Genomic DNA, 27,616 nt, shown 5'->3' with positions numbered 1-27,616 from the left:
AAAAACAAAAAGTCTATGTTATACCATAGCCTTACATCTAACAATCTTAGTGTTTTTCTGTACTCTTTTCTTGTGCCTCTCGTCTTGCACACCGACTGGAACGGACACAAAGGGCTCAGTGTTGCTTAGTGTTGCATCATGAATGTTATCAGTCTCAAACACCAGACAGTTCTGCACAGCTTTAGTCACAGCAGTAATCCAGCATTTAACCTCCACCCTTTGTTATGTTCGTGGGCTCGTAGGTAAGTGCACCTGCAGACTTGCCACTGTAAATGTCCAAGATATCCTAGTTTTAAAATGTCCATAAAAACAGTTGTCGTATACAAATGGATGCATCCAGGGAGTGAAAATGTAAGGATGTGCATAGAATATGTAGGCTGTGCCTGTGTGGTTATGGATTGTGGACGTGATGGTTAGGCAAGTGAAATTCGTTGGTTGACAAGTAGCCCTGCCTGAAGGCTAATACCTCCTGTGGCTGAGTGGGGATTCACTCTCGACTGACCAGTAGCTGTTCGCTCTCAAACACAGGAGACATGTGTGCCGTGTATCTCCATTGTGAGTGATTGTATCGATGATCGAAGTGATACCCCATTTTGTAGCTCTAATCTTCTACTTTCTTCTACTTTCACATCAGAGACCATCTAGTTGCTGTTTGGTCCCATATTTAGCACTTTCTAAGGAAACATGCTATCAGGAGTCCCCAGTAAACGTGTTAAAATGAGCGTCAGCTGTGTCACAATCATTTTAACAACCTTAAAGGGAAAAAATATGTTAATGACGTTTAGAATATTTAGAACACTTTCCTGGGGGTCTTTATGTGTGTAATATGTGGTTTTAGATATTTTAGATTTTAGCAGTGAGCCGAGTCATGTCTCTGATGTCATCAACACTGGGCTCACTTCCTTCCTGGACTACAATTCCCATAATGCTTTGGTGCACTGCCCCTCCTTGTGGATAGGGGGAGGGCTGTCTAACTGAGATGTAGTCCAGGAAGTAATGTAGTAATGTAGGAAGTAATGTAGTCCAGGAAGTAAGTGAGCCCAGTGTCGATGACACTGGGCTCACTGCTAAAATCGAAAATATCTAAAACCACATATTACAAGACCCTCAGGAAAGTGTTCTAAATATTCTAAACGTCATTAACATATATTTTTTTGCAAAAAGGGTGAAATGTCCCTTTGAAAATTTACAGATATAGAGGCTCACAGTGTCACTTCGTGCCTAGATCTTGTTGGAAAATCGTGATATTTGTGCAAATCTTTGAATGTTAAGCAAACATTTTAAACTCAAATCTTTTGCTTCTGGAGGGTCCGTGGCACAAAACATTTTCAGACGGGGGTCCGCGGCCGAATACATATAACTTCGTCCTTGACATGAAAAAGTTTGAGAGCCACTGCAGTGTCCACCACTTTGCTCACTATGCTGGGATCTGTAATCAGTTGAAGTGATGAGGGAAAGGAGCCTCCTCCCAGGCCTTAGGCCTGCTCATTTTGTTCCACACTCAGCTTTAATTGCCACATCTATTATGGATAAGGAGGAAGGGTTTTGTCGTTCCTCACGCTGGTCAATAGCATGGGCCTTTAATGAAGTGGCTTTTCTCACATGCTCAGACCAGTGCGTACGCGCACACACACACACACACACACACACACACACACACACACACACACACACACACACACACACACACACACACACACACACACACACACACACACACACACACACACACACACACACACACACACACACACACACACACACACACACACACACACACACACACACACACACACACACACACTCTCTCTCTCTCTCTCTCTCTCTCTCTCTCTCTCTCTCTCTCTCTCTCTCTCTCTCTCTCTCTCTCTCTCTCTCTCTCTCTCTCTCTCTCTCTCTCTCTCTCTCTCGCGCGTGGGGGCAGGCATGCGTGCATGCAATCAATGCAAGAATTGGCTCATTGCTACCAACCCCCATTACCTGAGCCCTCGCGCAATACTAATGCACTTCTACGGTCTGGAGTAGAAATGTTGACAGGACACAATCACGGAGAAATGCAAGCTCACGTCTCTTTGGCTAGTTTGGTTGGATCGGGGAGGGTTGGCCCCAAGATATAGATCATGAAACCATGGTCTTAATCCAAGTAAGACTTTCACTCCAGCACGTGTTTCTCACACTGGCTGCTGTGTGTATCATCATCCTGCACCTCCTACATCACATCAGCGACGGCTACACACAGCTTTAGAGAGCATAAGCACAGATATGCAAGCCCCTCTGCCTGCTTGTGTAAGAGAAGAAATAGGAAGAGATGGAGATCGGCTCAGTGGGGAAAAACCCATCTTACGTCCACCTGATCTTCCTCTCCGTCTGTGCACACAGTCTGTGCTTTCCCCCGCATACCAGGCTGACCTGAGACAGAGGATCCGACTCATCCCGGTTTATCTTCCGACTGTATTCTTCAATATCACTGGAATGTCTTGCCTTTGTTTGCTCAGTGCTGCATTACGCCAGGAATGGTTGTCGCCATGTTACAGTGGTTAGGGCTAAGCCTCCGGGCTCACAGGGGTGAAGACGGCCATCCGTCTCCGCACCATCTACGTGACTGCGTGTGTGTGTGTGTGTGTGTGTGTGTGTGTGTGTGTGTGTGTGTGTGTGTGTACATATATGTGTGTGTGTGTGTGTGTGTGTGTGTGTGTGTGTGTGTGTGTGTGTGTGTGTGTGTGTGTGTGTGTGTGTGTGTGTGTGTGTGTGTGCGTGCCTGCCTGCCTGTCCAAATAACCCAGGGCCATCTCCTGCCCCCCCGCCCTCCACCGAGCCCCCAGGTCTCCCTGTCGATAATGCTAATCTAATTAGGTGTGTGTGGACACCAACAAAAGATTTCCTGATCGGTTCGCTGAATACCAAAGGGGCCTGGCAGCAAGGACACGTTGCTGTTTAGTAAGGCCAGTGTGTGTGTGTGTGTGTGTCTGTGTCTGTGTCTGTGTGTGTGTGTGTGTGTGTGTGTGTGTGTGTGTGTACATAATGTATTTGGTGCACAACAATAAGAGCTAATACTGAGAATCTGAGATACATTAAAACATTGAAGCTACAATCCTGTACTTTTTACCTCCCTCCTGGTGGAGGGAGGTAATTGCAACAATGTTTGACTGAATAATCTCTCAAGGCGGATTCAGCTCAGCAGCTGTTTTCCAATTTATTTTACCGAATGGATTCCCAGATTTGACTCCTAATGACCAAATCACATCTTCCCAAATGGTGTGCCACCAAACACGTGGAATATCTTACCCAAAAGCCACTAGAGATTCCCATATACCAAATACACATACCAAATAACTCAAATCTAACCTAAAAGAATGAATGACCTTAAAATACAGTAATAGCACCCCTCCCGAGTTTTACTGATTTATCTATAACCAGTAAGACGCCTGAGGGCGAGAAGTGACCTCGCCCTAAAGGTCGTGTGCACGCATCCGCCTGGGTGACCGCAGACTGCTGGGCGAGCGCTGGTGCTTTGGAATGGAGGGTCAGATCAACATACACCTGGAACTGGGGTTTATGCTAACAGTTAGCCGCAATAAATGAGTTAAGCCCTAACCACACCAAAGGGTCACCATGCAACTCCTTGGGTCCAAACGGTTGCAAGGAGTTAACGCTAAAACCGACTCTTGACCCTTTGGTGTGGTTTGGGCCATTGAATTCCATGCATTGAATCACTAGGGTCAACGTGGTGTCAACGTGGGTCAACGTGCAACATGACGTATCACACTGCAGGGACAACACTGAAACCGTCATGACCCTTTGGTGTGGTTAGGGCTTTAGTGTGCAGACTTGCCCATGCTCCGCTCCCACGTCACCGACCCTACCCCCGTGTTTTCATCCCAGGTCCGTGGTTTCCCTTTCCGTGATGTGATGGCTGAGAATATAGACGGAGCAGACCCACAGGAACGAGCCCAGGGGGCCAGGCCAGTTCCGGCGAGCCGCCCCGCATCCAAAATTGTCGAGAAATTACAGAGTTACCGTGTGGGGGTCCCCAGGGGGACCCTCTAATGTACTGTACTGTCACTGAACTGTACTGTCACACCTGAAATCATCATGTATACAGTTAATATGTGTGTGTGTATTAGGCTGCACAACAGTGACAATTGGTGATAAAAACCAACCAAACGCTATTTTCATGCTCAGACACAGCCAGAGACAGACAGATCTCCGTATAGGAGTGGTTGCACCACTCAAAAACAACAACACGGTCAGTGGCCAAACACACAGTCTGCTTTTGTTCAAAATGTACGGTTTGTTTTATAATTTTTTTATAAGCATGATTCATTTACCACCTCCCCCAGGATTCTGGGAGAAGCTGCAGGGCTTGGTATTTAAATTCATATGGCATGAGCAAAATCCGCGAATCAGCAACTCCACACTTCAAAATAGTAGGAAGGCAGGAGGATTATCGGTTCCTAATTTCGAAAGGTATTATTTCTCTTTTATGCTTAGACCGCTGTTAAGATGGTTTCACAATGATGTCGATGTACCATGGGTGAACACGGAGAAACATATAATATCTCCATATACTTTTAAAGATATTCTCTTCTCTGGTCTCTCACACACCTTTTCTCACACTAAATTTGGCCCAATTATAGCCCACTCGATTTATGCCTGGAAGCATATCGCCAAAATGTGACAGTGGGATACAAAATGGCACCTAGATACCCCTATTTTTTAGAACAATTACTGTTGGGTGAGAGACCAATCATATTCCCGAATTGGCAAAGACAAGGTATCCACAAATTATCGGATATATATAATGAATATGGTCTCAGATCTTTTCAAGAGCTCAAACAAATGTATAATCTCCCTGGTACATCCTTCTTTTTTTATTTACAGTTGCGTACTGCGATGCGCACTTATGGGGTCCCCTGGAACCAACCATTACCAGTTCATCCTTTAATGAATGTCTTGAGTGGTATAAATGTTAAAAGTGGCTTTGTTTCCGGGTTATATAATAAATTACAAGAATAATTAAATGTTACTACAGGTAATATCACTGTATGGACCATAGATCTAAAGGATTACAATATCAGAATAAATTGGCAGAACGTATGGAATAATATTCCACTAACATCTCGTAATTATAACAATCAACTAACCCATTACAAATTGATTTTGAGATTTTATTCTACACCCAGGAAACTCTGCCAAATTAAAATACTACAAAGCCCTCTATGCTCACTATGTCCGCAAAAACCCATCGGAACATTCTTACACATGATGTGGGAATACCCAGGAGTTTTAGCCTTTTGGGCAAAGGTATCACTATTCCTGTCTGATATACTCGAGACAAACATACCGTGTTTACCACACATTCTGTTACTAAATGACGATTCATCTCTAAGCCTATCACTTCAAAAGAAGAGAGTGCTATTTGCCGGTTTAACAGCTGCAAAAAAGATGCTGGTAATGAGATGGAAACCGCCCCATAACCTCAGTATCCACCGTTGGAAGTTATCCTTCTATGACGTCTTGAGTTTAGAGGCTTCCAGTGCTCGAGCACAGGGAGCAAGGACAGATTCCATCCAACGGAATACAGTTACAGCGGCACAGAAGGTTAAATCAGGACTCCGTTAGGTTGAATACTTGTACTCCTGTAAACAAAGTCTGATCCATCCATGTTTGTCTGTTTCAACATCATTGCCACGTTTTGTTTTGGTTTCCATCTTATTTGTTTTGTTAGAAAAATAAACATGTATTATGTTATCCGTATGCATCATTGTTGTTTCAATCAATCAATAAAAGAAAGACAAGTCCAGGTGTGCCTTGGGATTTTTCTGACAACCTCACATTATTATTGCAATAGATGCAAAAAGTGATGAATTATTAAATGTAATTACATTTTCTATTATCAGTTCTTTGAGTGCACTATTTCGCCGCACAAGGCAAATTCTATACCCTAAATAATACATTTACACTGAGAGTAGCACATTTTAAGTAGAGAGAGTAGGGAGCTGGTTATATTGCTCATATTCTACCTTAGAGATTAAATAACATTTTAAAATAAGTAAATGTATTGTGAGCTTGAACAGCTATTTTTGAATGATTTGGGGGCCAAAATCAATTACTTTGCACACAGAATGAGTGTATAAAGTACTGATATAATACATAAAAACATATATAACCTTTTAATAATAATGTGTGGCGAACAAGAACGGATAAATCTGTGGTGTGGATGAGGGCTGATTTAAGCCCTCACACCTGGCCTGAATTAAACTAATTGGACTCGGAGCTGGGTGGGAGTATACACCTGTTGAGGATAAGAGCATGTCTGGATCTTTGTCACGACAGCACTTTTCCATCTGCTCTGTGCCATCTTGTTGTTTGTGCCTGATGGTGTCCCTGAGTGTCAGGGGGACACCCTGACACTCATTCAGCAAAGCTACGGAGGTACTGTAGCACACAAACTACTGCAATCACCAATATCCGTCTAAAGTCAAGTGAGTGAGTATGTGTGTCATCATTGTCATGTCAAAATAAGAATATCGTATGCTCGGGTGGCGCAGTGATAAAGTGCCTGCCCACCGTGGCCGAGATTGTGGCTTCAAATCCACCACAGTGCATCCGGCTTTGTCGAGCGTCTATACGAAGCGCAACTGGCCCGTGTTTGGGGGGGGGGGGGGGGGGGGGGGAGAAGACGCGCAGGGAGGGTGATATTTGACACTGCGGAGCATCCCGGTGGGGGCTCCTCACTGGCAGGTGAGACAACAGCAGTGACAACACACATGTGGGGAGGAATCATTTGGCATAATTGGGGGACAAAAAAGAGGTAAATGCACACAAAAATAGAATAGAGGGTATGCGAGTGACATCATCATCAAACCAGGAAGTTATGCAGGAGAATGCCTACCGAGTGGCTAAAAACTACTTTCTGGCCTTGACAGCCCATGCATCCAAACAGAAAAGTCATATCTGATTGCATTAAACAACATTAAACAATGTTAAACTCACTTTGCCTGTTGCTTTTCCACTCGATTTGCCACTCGATGTGCCATTCACTTTAAGCATGCGCATACCCTCTATACCCTATGATGGATTATGGATGGATTCTGAACTCTGTCTTTCATACTGTAGTGTAGACAGTGCTCTCTCCACTGGAGCAGCACATTGCTGGTATCAAAGTTTTTATGAGGAATACTGTATATTGGCCCATTCATTCTTGATGACTTGCTCCAGCAGAGAATAAGTGCATGTGCATCAGAGGAGAAATTTCAATTTGATGTAATTATACTGGGCAATAAAGTAGCAAATTCTCACCTGATCTTGAGCAGTATGCACCCATTTAAAACGCAGAAACATTTTATTGTACTCTGACCACACAGACAGTTAAGAACAGAAAAAAACATCATAATTGTTCCTGTATGATCTCTCCTGGCTACTCTATGACGCACATACATTCTCACTGTTAGCTGCATACGCCACTTGCAGAGTACAACTGCAACTCGCGTCATGTTTCTCTTTTCTTACTTTGTAATAATCTTTGTGCAGATTTTTGCTCTGCATCATTTTTATGAATTCCCCCCCCTTCTGGCGTCATGGTGTTTCTTTTAATATATTGTCAGAATCCGTTTAGTTTTTGATCATTTCAGTGCCAAAAGTGTATTTTGCGTGGCTGTTTCAAAATACAACTCAATGATCCTCACAGAGCAGAAGTAGTAACATGGTTTTAAAAAAATGGTTGGCAATATTTAGACTAACATCACGACCATGTAGCACCTCAACCCAAGATTCTACCAACACCGCTTCAAGCTAGATAACGGTTGCTTTTCAATGCTATGTTATATACAGCCAGAAATGTAACCTCTGTATTTTCATATAGTTAGATCACTTTCACTAACTGCGTGGATCCCACCCATCTCCTGCGGTGTTAAACCTGTTGAGAGGCCAGAGGTCCACTACTCCGGTGCTTCCCAGACAAGGCTCCCCGAGGTGTGCTCTGGAGTGGCTCAGCCATAAAGCGATACTGCTTGGAAACGATGATGCTGCCTAATGAAAACCATTCTCTTCCTCTGATGACCTCCCCCCCCCTCCCCCGGCGCCAAGGGAGCCCTCAGAGCTAATATGCTCTCAAACTACCATAAAAAAACCACAGGGCTGAATATGCCAAGCTAGTCAGAAAACGGAGCCCGCTGAGAGGCCGAGGTGGGACGATGGTGGTGTGAAATGGGTCTGGTTGCGAGGGGGGGAAAGATGGCTGATCAGAAATGCTGATGTGACTGATCGCGTGTAATAGAGTGATTATCATTAGAGAAAATAGCTGTCAGCTACGCTAGTTAGAGTGCTGATGAAGCGGCTCGAGCAGATACCATCCTAAATAATTAGCCCTCTGTGTGCTCTGTGTCGAGGGCGTTTCTTTCTCATCGCGTCGAGAATCTGACCTCGGAGATTCTCGGTATGAATCTCAATTTTGTGTCCGAGCAGCTTATTGGAAACGCCAAGCAGTGTTTGCTCGCCTGCCACACAAAAGGCCAGTGGAACCACCAAAAGGATGACTTTGCACAACTCACAAAGTGACTCCCTCCTCTCTTGTACTTTTGTCTGCCGCAACAGTCCTCACCCCAGCTCAGAGTCCATCCTCCCACCCACGCCCCCGGCCCAGCCAAAGCCTGCTCTGATCCCCCGGTCCATTCTGGTTCCCTCCCTGCCCTGCCCCTTGGAGTTCCTCGCCAAACCCCCTTGAGCCCCAGATGAAACGCCAGGGGAAATGGCGGCCCCGACAGTTAATATCCGCACATGGGACAGAGCCGCCACATCTGCTGACCAGCCGACCCTATGTAACGCGCACACACCAGTTGCACTTGCGGGGCCGTGACTCAGCCCAGCATACCCGGGATCGGGGAGGGGATATAACCCTCGTCTCTCACGGCAGATTGAATCATAGGGCTCCGTTGCTCTGATCCTCTTCCCGGATCTTCGGGGCCACCGCATACACCACCTCGACATCCGCTCCGCTCACATGACTGTCCTTCTTTTGTAACCCCCCCCCCCCCCCCCCCTCCCCCCTGTCAAGATCTCGGTTCCCACTCTGCAGCCCCCTCCGTCTCCACCATGAAATCCTCTCTCCTCTATAAAACGACCCTTTGGCGCCACACCCTCAAAAGGTCGATACTTAGGCGCATGCAATCCCTCAAAACGCCCATCTTCTGTGTCTTGTTCGCTCTCCTCGTGGTTCCCTCAGTTGTCATCCCCTCCACCTCTAGATCCCACGGATCCGACCCACTCCACTTCAGAGGAATCTACACATGCCGCCACCTTTTCATCTCTGCACCGCTTCACCTCTCCTATCCCTCGGCATCTCCTGCTTTTTTAATGTTTTTCTCTTCAAATGAAAGGTAGATGCGTGCTAGCGTCCAGGGCGTATAGCAGGATAGAGAGCGAGTCGTAGCCGGGGCTGCGGTGGGTTTGGGGGCCGAACCAGAATGATCCCGCTAACGCTGTTGAGGGAGGTCAGCTATGTCCTGCACAAGCATGCAGGCCACGTGCGAAACAGGAACACGCTTCTCCCGGCTAGTTGAAACAGCTGCTGTGCGCCTTTGTGGCCTTTAGAGGCTTTGGAAGGTAAAGCCATGAGTTATACTTGGTTGCACATCGAAAACAGCAGATCTATAAGCTCACACTGTGCCATGTTGCGATTCGTTGTGAGCTTGTATATCAGCTATTTTCGATGCTCGACACTGGAACAAAACGACTCATAAATCCGGCATAGGCGTCTGAGTAGAAGTGTGGGAACGTTGCCGGGCTTGGTATGTCCATGGCATGTCGCTGGATTTAATATCCGGGCTGAGGGTGACGTCACTCTGTACGCTACAATACGCTCTCCCCCTGGTTCTTCTACAGACAGAGGGTTTAAATGTATCATGTTTTAGACAGCTTTGATCTGAGTCATGTGGACCTACGGCACACAGCTATGAAAATAAAAATGTTTCTCTGTGCTGATCCGGTCATCGTGATTACTATGATATCTGTGCGCGCATGAGCCCACAGGCGAGAGAGAGAGAGAGATAGATAGAGGGAGAGAACAGTAGACTAGTCAGACATTGATGAATGTGGAACTCGGAGTGGGTTAGCGCTGATGCCCTTCAAGTCCTTCAATACAAAACTTGCTGACTGTACCCTTTTAATACCATACTGACCCACCAGCCTTCTGTGTGTGTGTGTGTGTGTGTGTGTGTGTGTGTGTGTGTGTGTGTGTGTGTGTGTGTGTGTGTGTGTGTGTGTGTGTGTGTGTGTGTGCGCGCGTGTTGTGTGTGCATCTAAAGGTGGTGGTATGCTCTCCATCTAATGAGGAAGTATGTTTTATATCACACACACACACACACACACACACACACACACACACACACACACACACACACACACACACACACACACACACACACACACACACACACACACACACACACACACACACACACACACACACACACACACACACACACACACACACAGCAGATGCATCATCCAGCAACATCCAGACAGTACTAAAGATATGAACAACCTTGAGTAAAAGCCTCACACACAGCTTGCTTTGTGGAGGTGCTTGTTCCCGCGTCACGCCTTGACCTGAGGTCAGCTTGTTTCCGCAGTGTGGGCGTGATGATATATCTGATATAATGTGTCCTCGTCTCAAAGCACCCACACCCACCCATCTCCCTCTCTCTGTCTGTCTCTGTCTCTCTCCCTCTCTATCGCACACGAACGCACACGCGCACAGCTTCATTTGACGCTTGAAGATTGGTTTCTCATTACCCGTTCTCATTTGTATGATCCATCCGTCCATGATCCATCCATGATCCATCCATCCATCCATCCATCCATCCATCCATCCATCCATCCATCCATCCACCCATCCGGCCTGCAGAGCTTGGATGATGATGTTCTATCATATCATGACAGAGCACAACAGTCGTTATCCGGGGCTTCGTGCATCCGTCAGTTTCTCCATGAGACCTGCAAGCGGTCCTGACAGATGGTGTTTGCTACCAGAGAATTGCACTTTCACGTCTGCACACATTTTTCCCCATTTGTTTTCCCCGTACATGCCCTGCAGCCCAATCGCAGGAAGTGTTTATCCATGCATTTCCTCCTCCGTCTAGATGGATCGACCGCCCCCCCCCCTCCCCTCCCCTCCCCTCCCCTCCACCACCCGCAACACCCACCCCCCTGTTTTTATGACTTCTGACGCCTTCGCCCAGGAGTATTGCCTCGAATGCAACACAAACAACAATATACCAGCGTCTAGGTAAAAAGGCACAGGGGGTGAGGTAAGGCAATAAAAGTCTTTTATCTCCCACATTCCACTCTTAACTCCCTCAAGTATTCCTGAGCAGGAGCCTCTAGAATTCATAAGAAACAAAAATGTCCGGCTTCTCCCGGCTTTTTAATAACAGAACAATAATGTCTCCTCTCCTGGACGGGACTTTAATGGCTTTGAAGGTCTGACGCAGCAAGAACCGGAGATGGACTGCTGCTGAGTAGAGCCACAGATGCAGACAGACTCAATGCAGGGCTGCAGGTCTCAGGGCAGGCACATGAACTTGCTGGTCCTCCTTTTAAAGATGCCCAGTCATGCCAAGCCTTCACTCCCTTTGCTGATGGAGAGATTGTGGATACCATTGTGGATCCTTTTGTGGTGTGGCGCCCTAATTAGAAAGCTACAAATGAATATCGCCTTTGGAGAGAGTGGCCATAAGAGTTCCCCAGCCATTAGAGCTAATAAGAGATAGGCACAGCGCACAATGGGCTGCCGTGGAGGCCCGCTCAGCTGCAGGGGGAGAGAGATAGAGAGAGACAGAGAGTTTTCAGGGTTTTTTTCCTTCCCTCCCTTATATGGCATGGAAGATGACAGAGAGAGTGAGCGTGTTCCCTGCAGATTAGTGCAGTTCATTAGCTTGGTAATGAAGTCTCTCTCTTTGCAGGAGGGATGGCCAGTGGAAGGTCAAGCCCCCTCTTAACATGGACCTGACCGCAGCTCCATGTAGATAGCGAGCGCTACGATGGGTGGGGGGGCATAAGCCCTTTGTATTATCATCTCACCCCAACAATAACTGCAATATTTGCTATAACTGGTGAGCCCAACAGCTCCACTGAATAAATGCAATTCGGCAGTCAAATTATAAATCATTGTTGTTTTCGAGATGTTGTTGGTGGTGGTGGGCGGATGGACGAACGGACTGCACCAGGCCACCTGCACGACCGACTTTGCCATCTGCTATAGCGTTGTCGCACCGCATAAACAGCTGACCTCCCTTTCACCGTTGGCAAGGAGTCTCTAAGATATGCAATCATTAAGAGACGCTTAACAGGACAGTCTGAGATTACAAAGATAATGTGAAGATTAACTGTGGCTGCTTTTTGCTGATCATACCTCTCATATATATAGACTTTATGGATGCCAAACTATTTGTTTTCGAACTGTCTCAAACTTGGAACTCATGGGGGAAAAACCATGACGGATAACCGTGCAGAAAGATGAAGGAGCCATGTTGGGCTCCGCGGGACATGGATCCATATATTTGAGCACAGCAGTAATGGCTCTTGTCCGGTAAATCCAGACAGTGGTTTTGATTGATTATCCCCTACTGTTTGGACGAGGGTGCTGCTGTCAGGGTTTTGAGGAAGAGGCCAGTGTGTGGGATTCACAGCGGAGTGAAAGGGGGGTTGGATGGGTAACTGTGAATGTAATAGTTATTGATTCTTGTATTAGCTTGCGCAGCGGTGTGGATAGTCTTTCTGCTGCTGCCCCGGCGCTGGAGCCACTTTCACCGTGCTGACACCTCGTCAAGTCAGACCGGCGGGGAGCCATATCTCAAACGCCACTTTGCAACTCATGTTGCAAGTTTACTTAAGCCCAATTTCACTAACGCAACGAATTGGAATGAGAAATGGAGCAGGATGTTGTGATGTCTGCACTTGCAGTTGGTTTGCGACTGAACACACGGGGATGTTTGTGATATAGGTGCAATTGCAGAGGAAGTTTGCTGAGCCAGCATCTGACGGCTCTGCAGTCGTGTAGCAGAGGGTCTGGGGCTCTCCCCCAGAGACACTCGCATCATTGGACCTATCTCCCATTGGACCTGTCTCCCATTGGACCTGTCTCCCATTGGACCTGTCTATTGGACCTGTCTCCCTCATTAGAGCTGTTTCCCATCATTTGACCTGTCTTCCATCACTGAACATGTGTACCTCATTGGGCATAATATCTCCTTCATTGTTTGCTTGGCCGTCTTGATGTGTCAGCTCATTTAACTCTTATTTCTTTTAAAACACAACTAAAAACCGTTCTGTTTGCCGCTGCCTTTGATCGAGTTCTTTTTCTTTCTCTTCTGCACTGTAATTGTATGCGTTATTGTTTTTTTCACTTATTTTGTTGTATGCATCCTAATCTCATTGTTTCCTTTGCTTGATGTTCTGTGTAAAGCTCATAAAATTCCCTTGTTGTTGAAATGCTGCTATACAAAAAAAACCTGCCTTCATTGTAGAATTGTCATCGTCAACCTCCCGTGTTCTCTTTCACGCTAACCTACTCCTGTACGTTACACCACGGTCTGTTTGTGCATGCTTCTGCGTGAAAAATACATATGCAGGCAAAAATACATTTGGTAAAAGAAATTGGTGTGTGTGCATGCGTGCGTGCGTGCGTGCGCACGTGCGCGCGCGTCTCCTCTCAGCTGTCCAGGAATTGGATGCGTATGCATTTTTTTTGTGTGAGACTGCATTTGGTGGAAAAAGCAACGTGATAATTAGAGATTATTAAGGTGAGGCCTGGTGAGGTTGTGGAAGAGATCAAACGATTATCATCAAGGCCAGTGCAAGCCCCGACATCTCCTTCACACACATGCTGTGTATGCAACTGAATGTATGTGTGCGTGCGTGCCGTAAGTGTGTGCGTGCATGCATGTGCACGCGCAGGTGAGTGTGTGTGTGTGTGTGTGTGTGTGTGTGTGTGTGTGTGTGTGTGTGTGTTTTCTCAGGTTCAGAACAGCCTCCTGCACTTCTGCACAGCCCTATCGACAGTGAGGAAGTTGTGTCAGAGTTGTTTTGAAGTGTACTCTGTTTAGAATGGAGAAGAAAAAATAACAATGGAGTGTCCTTGCAGTGTTTGGCTATTCATGGCTGACTCAGGAGGAGAGAGAAAAATAGGGAAGAGAGAGAGAGGGAGAAAGAGAGAGAGAGAGAGAGAGGATGAGACTGACGCTTTTGCGTCTTTTCAGGCAGTGGCTCAGGTGGCTTGAACAGGAATGTTCCCTCATCGATCCACGGCTACTCACGGCTTTGTGTCAAAGTGTCCTTGAGCAAGACAGACACTGAAGCCCTAACTACTCCCGATGAGCACATCTGTGCCTTGCATGCTTACCTTCACCGGTGCATGCATGAATGTATGAAAGTAAACGCACATTCTAAAGCACTTTTAGATTTTTTTAGAATAAAGGCGCTATAGAAATGAAGACCATTTAGACAAACTTGGTATTGGATTGCAAGTGCGAGTGTGACCATGTGCGTATATGCATGTGTATGAGTGTGTGTGTGTGTAATGGTGTGCATGCGTGCGCAAGTGTGCATGTGTGATTCGCGACGCAGAATCAAAATTAGATCACTAATTAAAGGAGGCCAGACACAAATGGAAGCAGAATAGACAGGCTGGAGATGTGAATGGAGGAATGGTGCAATCGATTGCATTATTTCTCCAAGGATTTGTCCATGTGGGATTCCAGAGCTAAAAGGGGTGAGAGTGAAACAGCATTCTGCAGAGTGAAGGGCTGCGGATAATAAAAGTCTTATTACTATACCTCAACCAATATTGTTTGAGGCATCGTCACTCAAGGTCGTGTGTGTGTGTGTGTGTGTGTGTGTGTGTGTGTGTGTGTGTGTGTGTGTGTGTGTGTGTGTGTGTGTGTACTCACAGGTGGAGTCTTTGCCATCTCCCGAGGCCTGACAGCCATCTTCATCATCGCAGTCTGTGGCACTGCCCTCTTCTATCTCTCCGCTGCCCAGCTCCTCCCAGATCTCACTCTGGCTCAGGCCCGGAAAACTGTCCTGGGTCTCCTGAATGCACAAAGGGAGTTAGACAGGAGTTAGAAACTGTCCTGGGTCTCCTGAATGCACAAAGGGAGTTAGACAGGAGTTAGAAACTGTCCTGGGTCTCCTGAATGCACAAAGGGAGTTAGACAGGAGTTAGAAACTGTCCTGGGTCTCCTGAATGCACAAAGGGAGTTAGACAGGAGTTAGAAACTGTCCTGGGTCTCCTGAATGCACAAAGGGAGTTAGACAGGAGTTAGAAACTGTCCTGGGTCTCCTGAATGCACAAAGGGAGTTAGACAGGAGTTAGAAACTGTCCTGGGTCTCCTGAATGCACAAAGGGAGTTAGACAGGAGTTAGAAACTGTCCTGGGTCTCCTGAATGCACAAAGGGAGTTAGACAGGAGTTAGAAACTGTCCTGGGTCTCCTGAATGCACAAAGGGAGTTAGACAGGAGTTAGAAACTGTCCTGGGTCTCCTGAATGCACAAAGGGAGTTAGACAGGAGTTAGAAACTGTCCTGGGTCTCCTGAATGCACAAAGGGAGTTAGACAGGAGTTAGAAACTGCCCTGGGTCTCCTGAATGCACAAAGGGAGTTAGACAGGAGTTAGAAACTGTCCTGGGTCTCCTGAATGCACAAAGGGAGTTAGACAGGAGTTAGAAACTGTCCTGGGTCTCCTGAATGCACAAAGGGAGTTAGACAGGAGTTAGAAACTGTCCTGGGTCTCCTGAATGCACAAAGGGAGTTAGACAGGAGTTAGAAACTGCCCTGGGTCTCCTGAATGCACAAAGGGAGTTAGACAGGAGTTAGAAACTGTCCTGGGTCTCCTGAATGCACAAAGGGAGTTAGACAGGAGTTAGAAACTGCCCTGGGTCTCCTGAATGCACAAAGGGAGTTAGACAGGAGTTAGAAACTGTCCTGGGTCTCCTGAATGCACAAAGGGAGTTAGACAGGAGTTAGAAACTGTCCTGGGTCTCCTGAATGCACAAAGGGAGTTAGACATTCTGTTATACTTTAGCTATTGAAAAATAGCAGATCTACAAGCTCATAGCGCGCCACCGCGTGGCGCGCTACGAGCTTGTAGGTCTGCTATTTTTGAAAAATCGAAGAACGACTGACATAGAAAGTTAGAAACATAGCTTTTTCAGAAAACTGTCGGGAATGCATCTGTGTTTGCTGTAGCTTTTAACCACTTTTAACCATTATTTTATACTTCAGCCGTCTGGGGGGTCCCTGGGACTAAATATGTTGAGAGGGGGGTCGGCGGCCAACCACTTATAATGTTTGGGATCCTTGACATGAAAAAGTTTGAGCACCACTGACATAGAAACAGAAAACTTCTAGGATTTCGAAGACATTTTGTAGAATCAGCCTTAGGTCTATAATGACTTAAACTCCTCATAACCCTGTTATTTATATAAAAATAGCAGTGACCCGGGCATGATTCCTCGTCCAACCGGGTAGCACATTTCTCAAAGGGGGCGAACGCCCAGCTTATGAACGGAGAATCTAAGCCTCTGCTCCAATGTCTGCCTTCGTGCAGTTGGATTTAGTCTATAGCTGCAGTCCATTTCTGAAATACATTATCATCTGGAATGGATTTGATCCATTTAGAAAAAAAAGGCGTTTGACACGGTTGATCACAGCTGATCTGATGGGAATCAGTCTGTTAAATAGGAAACAGATTAACGTTGATCATGCTAATTCTGAGCACCTGGTGTATCTTGCCACGAGGTAAATGTAGCACCCTGGGCTTGTTGCTCCTCTTATGTAAACATGGCTAACAGAGTAGAGATTAAGACTCTCCTGTTAGCCAAAAGGGCTTAATGTCAAAAAAATAAAACAATTAAAAAAAGACCAATGCATCACCTCCACAAGCCCTTCTGAAACACACCAATCACTGTACAGGCAGTTCTGTAATAGTCTGGGTGAAATTTGTGACTGATGTAGGCCTACTATTATTATTATTATTATTATTAGTCCAAAAGTATAATCATTAGTGTTGAGATGTAATAATTGTGTTCATTTATACAAGAACAACTTGCTTCATAACAACCAGCCATGATCATGAACTCACATCGCATCATTGCTTGCATGGAAAATGACACTGTCACAGACCTGCAATTAGCTATTGACAACTACATTGTGTTCCTTCTAGTATGCATCAATAGATTTCAAATCCTGTGCCATGTTCCATCCTGTCATTATTCATTGAATAGATTTTGAATCCTAGGCCATGTGTCACTATTCATTCAAACGGGATAGATAGGCAGAATCACAGCCTGGACTCACATCAAGGCATTAGAATTCAATGCTTGTCCAACGCATGACATAAAATCAATATTTCAAGTCAAAATATAATGCAATGTCTGGCTGCAGGTGATGTCTACAGAAAGAATTCTGAATTTTCAATTAATCAATGTCAGTATTTGACAAATACGATCCATGTGGACACAAGACAGTCCATCTGGACTGAAAACATCAGTTTCCGAACATTAAACCTAGCCTTGCAGTAGCCAGACAATAGCTAACATCTCGTGCACAACCATTGAAAAATGGTTAAGGATTGCAGATGAATTGCCCAACCACGAACATCCTTAGACTAAGGACCAACCAGGGACTTGCGTTACAGACCAGCCAATCAGAGGCTTACCTGACATTTTCTCTGCCAAAACCCAGACATCCCGACTTCAAATCCAGACACTTCGTCACTGTAATTTAACCCTAACCCAAACCCACACGCTGACCTCAACCAAACCATCGGTGTATAATAATCTTAATCAAAAGAACTGTGGTTAACCGTAATCAAAATAACTGTGTGTAACCTTAGCCAAAAGAAGAAAGAGTCTAATGTTACCCAAAATAACCATGCCTAACCATAAAGGAGCACTTCACCCATTTTCAACCTATCTTTATTATTCACTTTACTCACACTGCGTCTCATTGGTGGACTATGCACGGTTCAGAAACCTGTCTACCAATGACATCATCGATAAGCTAATGGAGACTACAGCCTTTCAGGAGAGTTAGGAGTGCAAAGCAGAATGCCCGCAACAATCCAGATTAAACAACAAGTCTCAAGGTGCACGGTTCAATAATGTCATGAAACTGAGAAAACAGCGAGCACAAAATAAATATCCCTTTCACATTTATCTCTCTGTGGAGAGGTAAAAACTATGTGAAAAGATCATTTATCTCTCTGTGGAGAGGTAAAAACTATGTGAAAAGATCATTTATCTCTCTGTGGAGAGGTAAAAACTATGTGAAAGAGAGATTATCTCTCTGTGGAGAGGTACAAACTATGTGAAAAGAGTATTTATTGTGTGCTGGCTGTTTTCTCAGTTTCTTCCTGGAGAGCATGTTGAAACAGAATCCCACTGTGAAATTGTTTGAAATTACCAAACGTGCCTACCGATGATGCCACTGGCAGGCAAGTGAAAAGCCCACAGCCCTCCTCTGAGACACAGAGACACATAATGGACACATAAAGCCCACAGCCCTCCTCTGAGACACAGAGACACATAATGGACACATAAAGCCCACAGCCCTCCTCTGAGACACAGAGACACATAATGGACACATAAAGCCCACAGCCCTCCTCTGAGACACAGAGACACATAATGGACACATAAAGCCCACATCCCTCCTCTGAGACACAGAGACACATAATGGACACATAAAGCCCACAGCCCTCCTCTGAGACACAGAGACACATAATGGACACATAAAGCCCACAGCCCTCCTCTGAGACACAGAGACACATAATGGACACATAAAGCCCACAGCCCTCCTCTGAGACACAGAGACACATAATGGACACATAAAGCCCACAGCCCTCCTCTGAGACACAGAGACACATAATGGGGCCATCTTATAATGAGCGTTAGTGAGGACCAATTATATGACGATAGGAGCAAAGTGGTCTAATCATATCCAAAAGACCTGTGCCCAAACTTAACCAAAACAACTGTGTCTAATCTTAACCAAAGACCCATGCCAAAACGTAACAAAAATATCCAGATCAGGTCATAATTCAGTCGACTTGTTTCCACTTCTATCACTATCCTGTCATGACCTTTACATAACAGCCATGTTGTCATGTACCATATCCTTGTTCACGTAGGAACATAAAGAGATTCCGCCTCATGAAAAATCCAACGTGCTCCCCCAGGCAATCTACCGTTTGCCTGGTTCTTCTCTCCCAGCAGGGAGCCATCTAATTGGACTCCCTTCCTGGAAGGGAGTCCTCCACCATCAAGGTGTTCCTTTGTTCCGTCACATCTTGTCTGAAGGTGGAGCTCCGATGACACGACAGCAAGCCATCCTTTGGAGTAAGTAGGCCTACAGAAGTCAGCAGGTGGATGGCTTTCTGGGCAGGAACCTCTTATCTCCGTATCCTCACTTTTTGAGCCACTTTTTGATTATTATTTTTTTGTAAATTAAAGACCTACTTCATCATACTACAGCGTCACACAAACGCAGCAAAAGCAGCAGATCCACAAGCTCGAAACTCGTTTTCAGCTTGCAGCTCCGATACTTTTGCTATACGTTCCTGATCCTGATAAGTAACTGTTTTGTACATATGAGGTTTCCACCCAACAGAGATGATAGACATGCTCTCTGTTCTACCTAGATCTAATGGAATATATATTGATCGGAGAGGCAACTGACCTAGAAATGCATCTAAATAGCAGGCACGGGAACGCATATGCACATTCACGCTCCAACACACATGGACAGACAATCATCGTATCTGTCGGGCAGAAACCATGTATCTCCAAATTTAAACTTTACATGTTTTTTCGTCCCTACTTCGTCACACAAGAGTGCCAAGCAATGTGTGAGCATTGTGAGCTTGTAGATCGGCTATTTTCACCATTTCTGAAAATTTCCCTTCCATATTCCTGAAAAGTAATGGTTTTGGAGATACAAGGTTTCCGTCCTACCATCGACAACACACAGACGCGCCTTTCATCTGCATCTCATTTGCGCACCACTGCACGTTCTTCAAGCATGTAGATGGACAGGATCACCCGTGGGACACAGGTGACCTTGCCTTTACCTGGATTGAACAGCTTGTCAGCCAAGCAACTGACAAGACCTGCGGAGAGGTGGGCGGGATGATCAGGGCTACACGATATGGAGGCTGAGAGATAACTCAGAGGGGGGCCCCTCAATAGCGACCTGAAAATAACTTTTCAGGTCGAGACTCAAAGAGACATTAGACGTTTTCTCGGGATCCAAACTACTGAAAATAGCAAATCTACAAGCACACGTGTCACTACTTCTTCATTATTATCATTTTTGAGTGGTGTAAACCACTCCTACAACTGGCTTTGTTAGTTTACGTGTCTGTCTGTCGGTCTGTCTGTTCGTACCAAAAAATTAGCACGGTTGCTATGGTCACCCAGTTCACACGGGTGTGGTTTCATTACGTCAGACATTACGTCAGACCACAGTTGATCAGTCTATATAAGACCTTACACCACTCAGTTCACACGGGTGTGATTTTTTTACCCACAAATGGGTCCCGACCCAAGTGTTCCATCCATAGAAACCCATACATGCAAGGGGAATGTTTGCAGGCCTTTAGACGCCACACAAATATCAAGAAAACAGATGAAGCCTCTGACTGATGACTACACCACATGCTACAGTAGACAGCACACCACTTTAACATAAATAAAGAGAGACGAGGCACGCGGATGCCCCGGCAGACAAGACAAGCTCTTGAATCTACACGCAACGTTGACGTTATTCTGTAATTTCCCTAAAGATAAAGCCGCCCGACACAAGACCTGGCAGTTCGCTCAACAACCCATTTCATTCTGTGGGATAAATACTGTATTACCTTTTCATTTTTTTTTATCCTGCAGAAGTGCTATACCAGCGTCAAAGTAATTAAAGGAACCAGTTATGGGTATTCCTCTTGACTCTTGCTGGTGATTAACACTCATGTGTGCACAGCGTTGCCGAGCAGGAGAGACAGAAATGGAAACGTATCCATCGCTCTAGAGATCACTTTAGACACTGTAGCCGTGTAGGTCGTTTGTACACAAAGCAGCTACACCCTCGCTCGACTGCACGGGCCCCAAGCTATGGCAACACGACAATGGCACAACATATGTAGCCTATACGTCGGACAGTAAAACACGGCAGAGCTGACGTCCCCCATGAAACCCTAGTTGGGCCTTCCCAGAGGAATGAGGCAAAACATCTCGCGTATATATATTCACCGCAAAAGCGAAAGCCCATCACAATAGCCGGACTTCTCCGGTTTCGCTACTTGCCCTGTTAGGTATGTAAGGGCGGCTTAGATGGAGAAGCGTGTGAACGATATTAGACAGCGGTGGCAATAATGCATTTTTATGGTTATGGTTTGGGCTTACGTTACAGCCTGTTACAGAGAACAGACAATTACCGTGCTCCTTCTGTTCTATTTTGAGGGACATGCAAAGGGCGGCTTTGATATGTTGTGCCTGTGTTTGTCACGACACCCAAACTAAAAATAGGACCCGTATGCACAATACAAAACTTGGAGAACATAGATTTAATTTAAGTTGACGTTACTGGTTAAACTGGGTAAAGTTAAGAACACAATCCTGGTCTCTAAACTGCCTCCCCCTGGCCAACCGGGGCGCCTGATGAAGGGGAAAGGAACTGGTTGGAATAACGTGTTCCTTCCACGTGCTACGTCCAACCAGGGAAACTCCCCCCTGTCAGGTGTAAAGGAGCGACTTGGACACTCATGCATGAAGGAAGCATGAGTTCAAGTCCGTTGCTCTCCCCAGGTTGGCGGAGGGTGTGTAGAGCCCAGGATCACATTAGATAATTGACACAGGGGTGAAAAAATGGGTTACAAAATCGTGGGATAAAAATTACAAGAAAGAAAAAAAGAACACAAAACTCAAAGGATGTCTGATACATAACCATACACAATCAATCAACCAAAACACCAGTACATCAGTACTACACCAGGGCCAATTACACAAACCAGCTAGCAGACACAGACATTCGAACGCACCCTAGAAAAACGACCGTTCCTGAAAAGACGTGCTACAGATTGGCCACTAGTTTGACATTGAGATGGTGTTATTCTGGCCAGCATGAAGTTTGTGCACTGCATATCCACACACTGTACTGAAATGTCCCTGAAACCTCTCTGCGGTTGTAAACACACAGACTCTGAATCTCTGCGTCGAGTCACCGACACTGGAATTATAGTTGTAAAGATAGCGAATAGCATACAAAAAAAAAAGAGAATCCATATATTAATAATTCAGAATGTTGCAAAAGAAAAAATACATTTGAAGATTGAGTATCTGTTCACTGTATCAGTGCAGATATTTCCGCAGAAGCCTGTAAGTAAGTAATAAGTAAGCAGGTGGGTGGAGATAGCCAGAGAGAAACTGCCTGCAGAGAGAGAGAGAGAGAGAGAGAGAGAGAGAGAGAGAGGGAGGGAGAGAAGGCGGGGGGAGAGATTCAAAACGAATTGAGACAGAGAGAGAGTGAAGGAAAGCGAGAGTGAATCTCCCCTCGGTTCTGGATAGCAGCCGTGATAAACCTATTAACCTTTCCTCATGCAAAGTAACCAAATGAAAACCATAATAATTCAATAACCATATTCATTAGTCTGAGCGCTGAACACTTGGTGAAATTGTGCTGAACGCGGCCATGGGACCATGTAACCGTCTGGGTATTGAGATAATGTTTACCGTTTGTGAGTGTGAGTGTGTGTGAGACTGAGTGTGTGTGTGGGTGGGTGCATGCTTGTGTGCGTGGACGTGCATCTGCGTGTGTGTGTGTGTGTGTGTGCGTGGCTGCGTGGGCGACGTTTAAACACAGCACTCGGCTCGCCTTGCCAGGAACGATCTGAAAAGTATGTAAATTAGGGTAGGGAATCAATTAAGACACAACTCGTCCCGGAAACAATGCACTGTCTGCCACATCACGGTGGCATCGAAGGCTGGCTGGCCGCCACCCAAAGACACTTCGTTTAGTTTGTTTGTTTAGCTTGTATTAGGTTGCTGTCAATATTGTATGGTATTGAGTTTTTATTTGTATTTTGTCCGTTCCAATCACTGTGACATGAGGTCACTTAAAAAACGAACGCATGGGAAACTTTACCGTGACATTGTGATGTTCCATTAATAACCGTGGAGAGGCGATATTCACTCACTCACTGCACTCACATTTTTATCTTTTTCGTTTTTCTCATAAATGAATGCTATTATGCACACCGCTGCAGTCTTGCCAGCAAGGTGGTAACTAGGTGCCATTTCCCATTGACAGCCCATTCATCCGGATAGAAAAGTCCTATCTGATTGTATTAAACAACGTCAAACTCACCAACATTGCAGACGTACGAAAAGCTTTAATTATCCTCTTTCTATATGCGAAGTGTACAAACGTTCCCTACCCCCACAGTGCCCGGTGTCGAGTCGGTCGGACCCACGGTTGTCCAGAACCGCCCCGAAAAGGCCTCTGCCCGGGCTCTGGACAGGGCCCCTGCCCAATGTCCTGACAAAAAACTCCATATATGGGCATACAAGGGTGGAGCATTCATTTCCAACTTGCATCATTCCAAGTAGGCCAGTGCCAACGGGCACCGCTGTAGAGGCTCCAACGGGCACCGCTCTAGTACAAATAAATATAAAAGAAATTAAAATATCAGGAAGATTAAAAAAATATATACAAGATTACAAGCTGTGAGCTTGTATATCTGCTATTTTTGAATAGCCAACACGCTTTCCCGGTTGTAATGGGCTAATTATCCAATTGGTGGTCAATCTCTCCATGTGTCTCTCTCCATTTGCTTCTCAAAACCTGCTGTCTAGTAGAAGATAAGATTTGTGCTGCTGCACTGAGAACCAGCTCTGGGTTTCAATGAGTCTCTTGAGCAGTTCATAAGAGCCGCTCATACGTGATATTGCACTAGTCCATTCCGGCTGTCAGAACTTCACAGGCTGGTACAAGACATGGCATATCGTTGCAGTCAGGCAGAAACCTCCTATCTTCAATATATTTGTTATGTTTTTTTCATAAATTAACTTGTAGATCTGCTACTTCAGCTGTATTTTTCCTGAAAAGAAACTCGACAGAGATGATTATGCAAAGCTAACCAGTTAATTAAAATCAATACACGGCCATAAAACAGCAATTTATGAAAACCATAAAGTCTGGCTTCAAACCACTCAAGCACCAAGGCGTGTACAGTCAACAAAGCTGATGGAGCAGGAGGAGGTGGTGACAACATTCCGAAGGCAGAGGAAGGTTTACTGCTCGCTCCATCACACGAAGCAATGACGGCAAAGCTTTGTGCCCGTTGAAAAGATCCATCCTGCCGACCACGCCACATCACGAAAAATGTGAAAATGCGTGCATGAGCCCTCCTCCGCGCCAGCCTGAGGGTGTGAGGTGGCATGGGGGGTGGGGATGGGGGGGTTTGCGGCAGAAGAGATCAACTCCTGCGTGCCGTGTCTTTGTTCCGACACAACCCGGCCTCCACACCCCCCTGGCACCTGAAACAATGCTGAACACTGTTGAGCTGTGGGCTCAGGCGCAGCCTCGCTGTTTACAGCTAAGTCTACAGCTGGTGGTCACAGGCCATGGTGGTTATGAAACAGACCTATGCTAAACATTACAGTGGCACTGCTAAGCTATACGCCATACTGCGCTGTAAGTGTGCACGCGTGCGTGCGTGCGTGCGTGCGTGCGTGCGTGCGTGCGTGCGTGCGTGCGGAGGGCTGTGAGTGACAGTGTAGCGGCGGTGATGATAAGTGTATAGGATCTGTGTGTCTGTGAGTGTGCGTGCGTGGACATACTGTAAAATTACAGAAATACATTTTAGCATAGACGAGGGTGGAAACAGATGGAATAAGACGATAGTGGTGAGATCTGTTTTCAGAGACAAACGCATGGCGGTGTTGTATAAGCAGGTGAGGGGGTGAGGGACTTGGAGACAAACAAAAGAAACACACACAAAACATAAAATAAAAACAAAGATGCCAGCCTCCTCACTTCCAGTCCCACTGCAAGGCTGTGAAATTACTCTGGCATCCGAGGACAAATCAGGTATTCTCATAAGGTTTTCAATCTGCTAGCAAAAATATGCAATATTCTGCAGGCTCGCCTCTCCGCCTTCTGCGCCCCCCCACCCTCCCTCTCTCTGTCTCTCTCTGTCTCTCTCTGTCTCTCTCTCTCTCTCTCTCTCTCTCTCCCTCTCTCTCTCTCTGACTCTCCCTTCCAAAAACATTCTTCAGTAAGATGATAGGATGAGTTCGAGGACACCGAATTGCATTTCTATGCATCCTATTCATACAGGAATCCGGGCCTGCATGTGGGCGTGTTTGTTGCGTGCGTGATCGAGAGTTAGAAAAGGCGACAGAGCGTGCAAATGTGTGCACAGCCCTTATAAAGAAACACAAAAAAGATTGTACGTTTTGCGTGTTTGTTTGGGCTTGGGCGTAATCTGTGGGATAATGTTCAGTGAGTGAACCAGATTCACAATAATATTTGTTTATTGTCTGTGTTTGTATACAGTAGACATCATACTGGGCAGGGCAGGTTATAGGTCCATGATATTGAGCGGATTTTGGCCCTACCCTGTTTGACTGGAGGAAAAAGTGACAATAATAAACCATTACAAAGTCTGCAGAAGTCCTCTATAACTTCCTCCAAGCTCAAATTCTCTCCATTCCCTCACAGTCGACTGATTTAATGCGCTTCTGTCCAGGACAAACATGAGCCATCCTGGTGTGTGTGTGTGTGTGACGTGTGTGTGTGTGTGTGTGTGTGTGTGTGTGTGTGACGTGTGTGTGTGTGTGTGTGTGTGTGTGTGTGTGTGTGTGTGTGTGTGTGTGCCCATGTGCATGCGTGAGTGTTCCAGCAGTCGGAAGAAGTGGCCACAATTCGGTCTGCATCTCAGACAGCTCGACCAAAAACAGACAGTCGAGAACAGAAAAATGAAGCATATTTTCCAAGTATGTGTGGATGCAAGAGACAGAGACACACACAGAGAGAGAGAGAGGCAGAGAGAGAGAGAGAGAGAGAGAGAGAGAGAGAGAGAGAGAGAGAGAGAGAGAGAGAGAGAGAGAGAGCGAGAGAGAGAGGGGCAGAGAGAGAGATCGAGACAGAGAAGAGAAAAGGAGTGCAACAACTGTGCTACTCTATGCCACTCCTGGTTGTTGATTATATTATGTGAGCAGATCTACATGTGGATCTGTGTGGATTAATGGTGCATAAAGCTCCCTATTATTGCCAGCCTGTCCAGCGAGCAGTTAATTACTGCTGGAGCCCAGTGCACCCAGTGAGGGACGCTATTAGCAGCTCTCATCAGGGGCGGCCATAGGAATCTGGAGGCCCGTTTCAAGACCAAATATGAGGCCCCCATTTATACTGTTCAAAATCGCGTGCATTACTCTTGACAAATACGCAACATCACCTCTCCTCATCCTGTCGTCCCTTCACAATAAAGTGTCTCCCCTTTACCTCCCAATGCTGCATGTTTTACCTAGGTTCAGTCAGACAACTCACAAATAGATTTACCAATATTTATTACAGAATGAGTAATGAGTGTGCATATGATATTTGACTTGGCGTTCGGCTCTGCTGGATTTCTCCCTGCTCGGCAAGATTAAGCAACAACATAAAACATTCTACCGAGCAATCTTCGTTCCTACTCTCACCTATGGTCATGAAGTGTGGGTCATGACCGAAAGAATAAGGTCGCGAATACAAGCGGCCGAAATGAGTTTTCTTCGACGGGTGGCTGGCATCTCCCTTAGAGATAGGGTGAGAAGTTCAGTCACACGAGAGAGACTCGGAGTAGAACCGCTGCTCCTTCGCCTGGAAAGAAGTCAGCTGAGGTGGTTCGGGCATCTGGTTAGGATGCCTCGCGGGCGCCTCCCTAGGGAGGTCCTCGACGCACGTCCCACTGGGAGGAGACCCCGGGGCAGACCAAGGCGCAGTTGGAGGAAATACATCGACTCACTGGCCTTGGAACGTCTCGGAATCCCCCAGGAGGAAGTCACTAATGTTGCTGTGGAGAGGGAAGTCTGGAGCACTCTGGTGGAGCTGTTGCCCCCGCGACCCGACTACGGATAAGCGGTTGAAGATGGATGGATGGATGGATAAAACATTAAGAGCAGGGAGATAGATATACAATAACCCCCCATGGGGAACATAAATAGCAGAGCCCACCGGTGGTGCCGGGGTGGTGGTGGGAAAAAACATCACATACAACCAGGGACCATATGCAGAGGAAGGCAGGAAGAGCATGCAGACTGGTGAGCTTAAGTAGCCCGCCCAATTGGTCAGCTGACTGCCACATCAGCGAATGACGTGTGGGACTTGCACACACTTGTACACTCACATAGTAATGCAGCATGTTAACCCCTTGAGTATAGTATGCGCCTTTGAGCATGGCATGAACCCCCTTGAGGTTGTCTGAATGAACTAACTCCGCAAGCTACGTCTCATTTATTAACAGGACATAGGTGTAACTTAACATTATGGGAGAGAGGAAGGCAGCAAGTGAGCTAGAGAGAGAGAG

The 27,616-nt window shown here is 46.0% G+C and overlaps 1 protein-coding gene across 2 annotated transcripts in view; it reads right to left on the bottom strand.

The window, feature by feature from the left end:
- gpc5c (glypican 5c) overlaps positions 1-27,616 on the bottom strand; it is a 185,819-nt gene that overhangs the window by 18,370 nt on the left and 139,833 nt on the right. For both annotated transcript variants that reach the window (XM_079488750.1, XM_079488751.1), the window contains one exon: positions 14,949-15,090. In XM_079488750.1, the coding sequence (XP_079344876.1) occupies positions 14,949-15,090 (142 nt within the window). The remainder of the gene's footprint in view (positions 1-14,948; positions 15,091-27,616) is intronic.

The sequence above is a fragment of the Electrona antarctica genome (genome assembly GCF_951216825.1).
Source record: "Electrona antarctica genome assembly, chromosome: 19".
Lineage (NCBI taxonomy): Eukaryota > Metazoa > Chordata > Actinopteri > Myctophiformes > Myctophidae > Electrona > Electrona antarctica.
The sequence above is the reverse complement of the archived record's forward strand: the minus strand, read 5'-3'. Positions and strand labels throughout refer to the sequence as shown.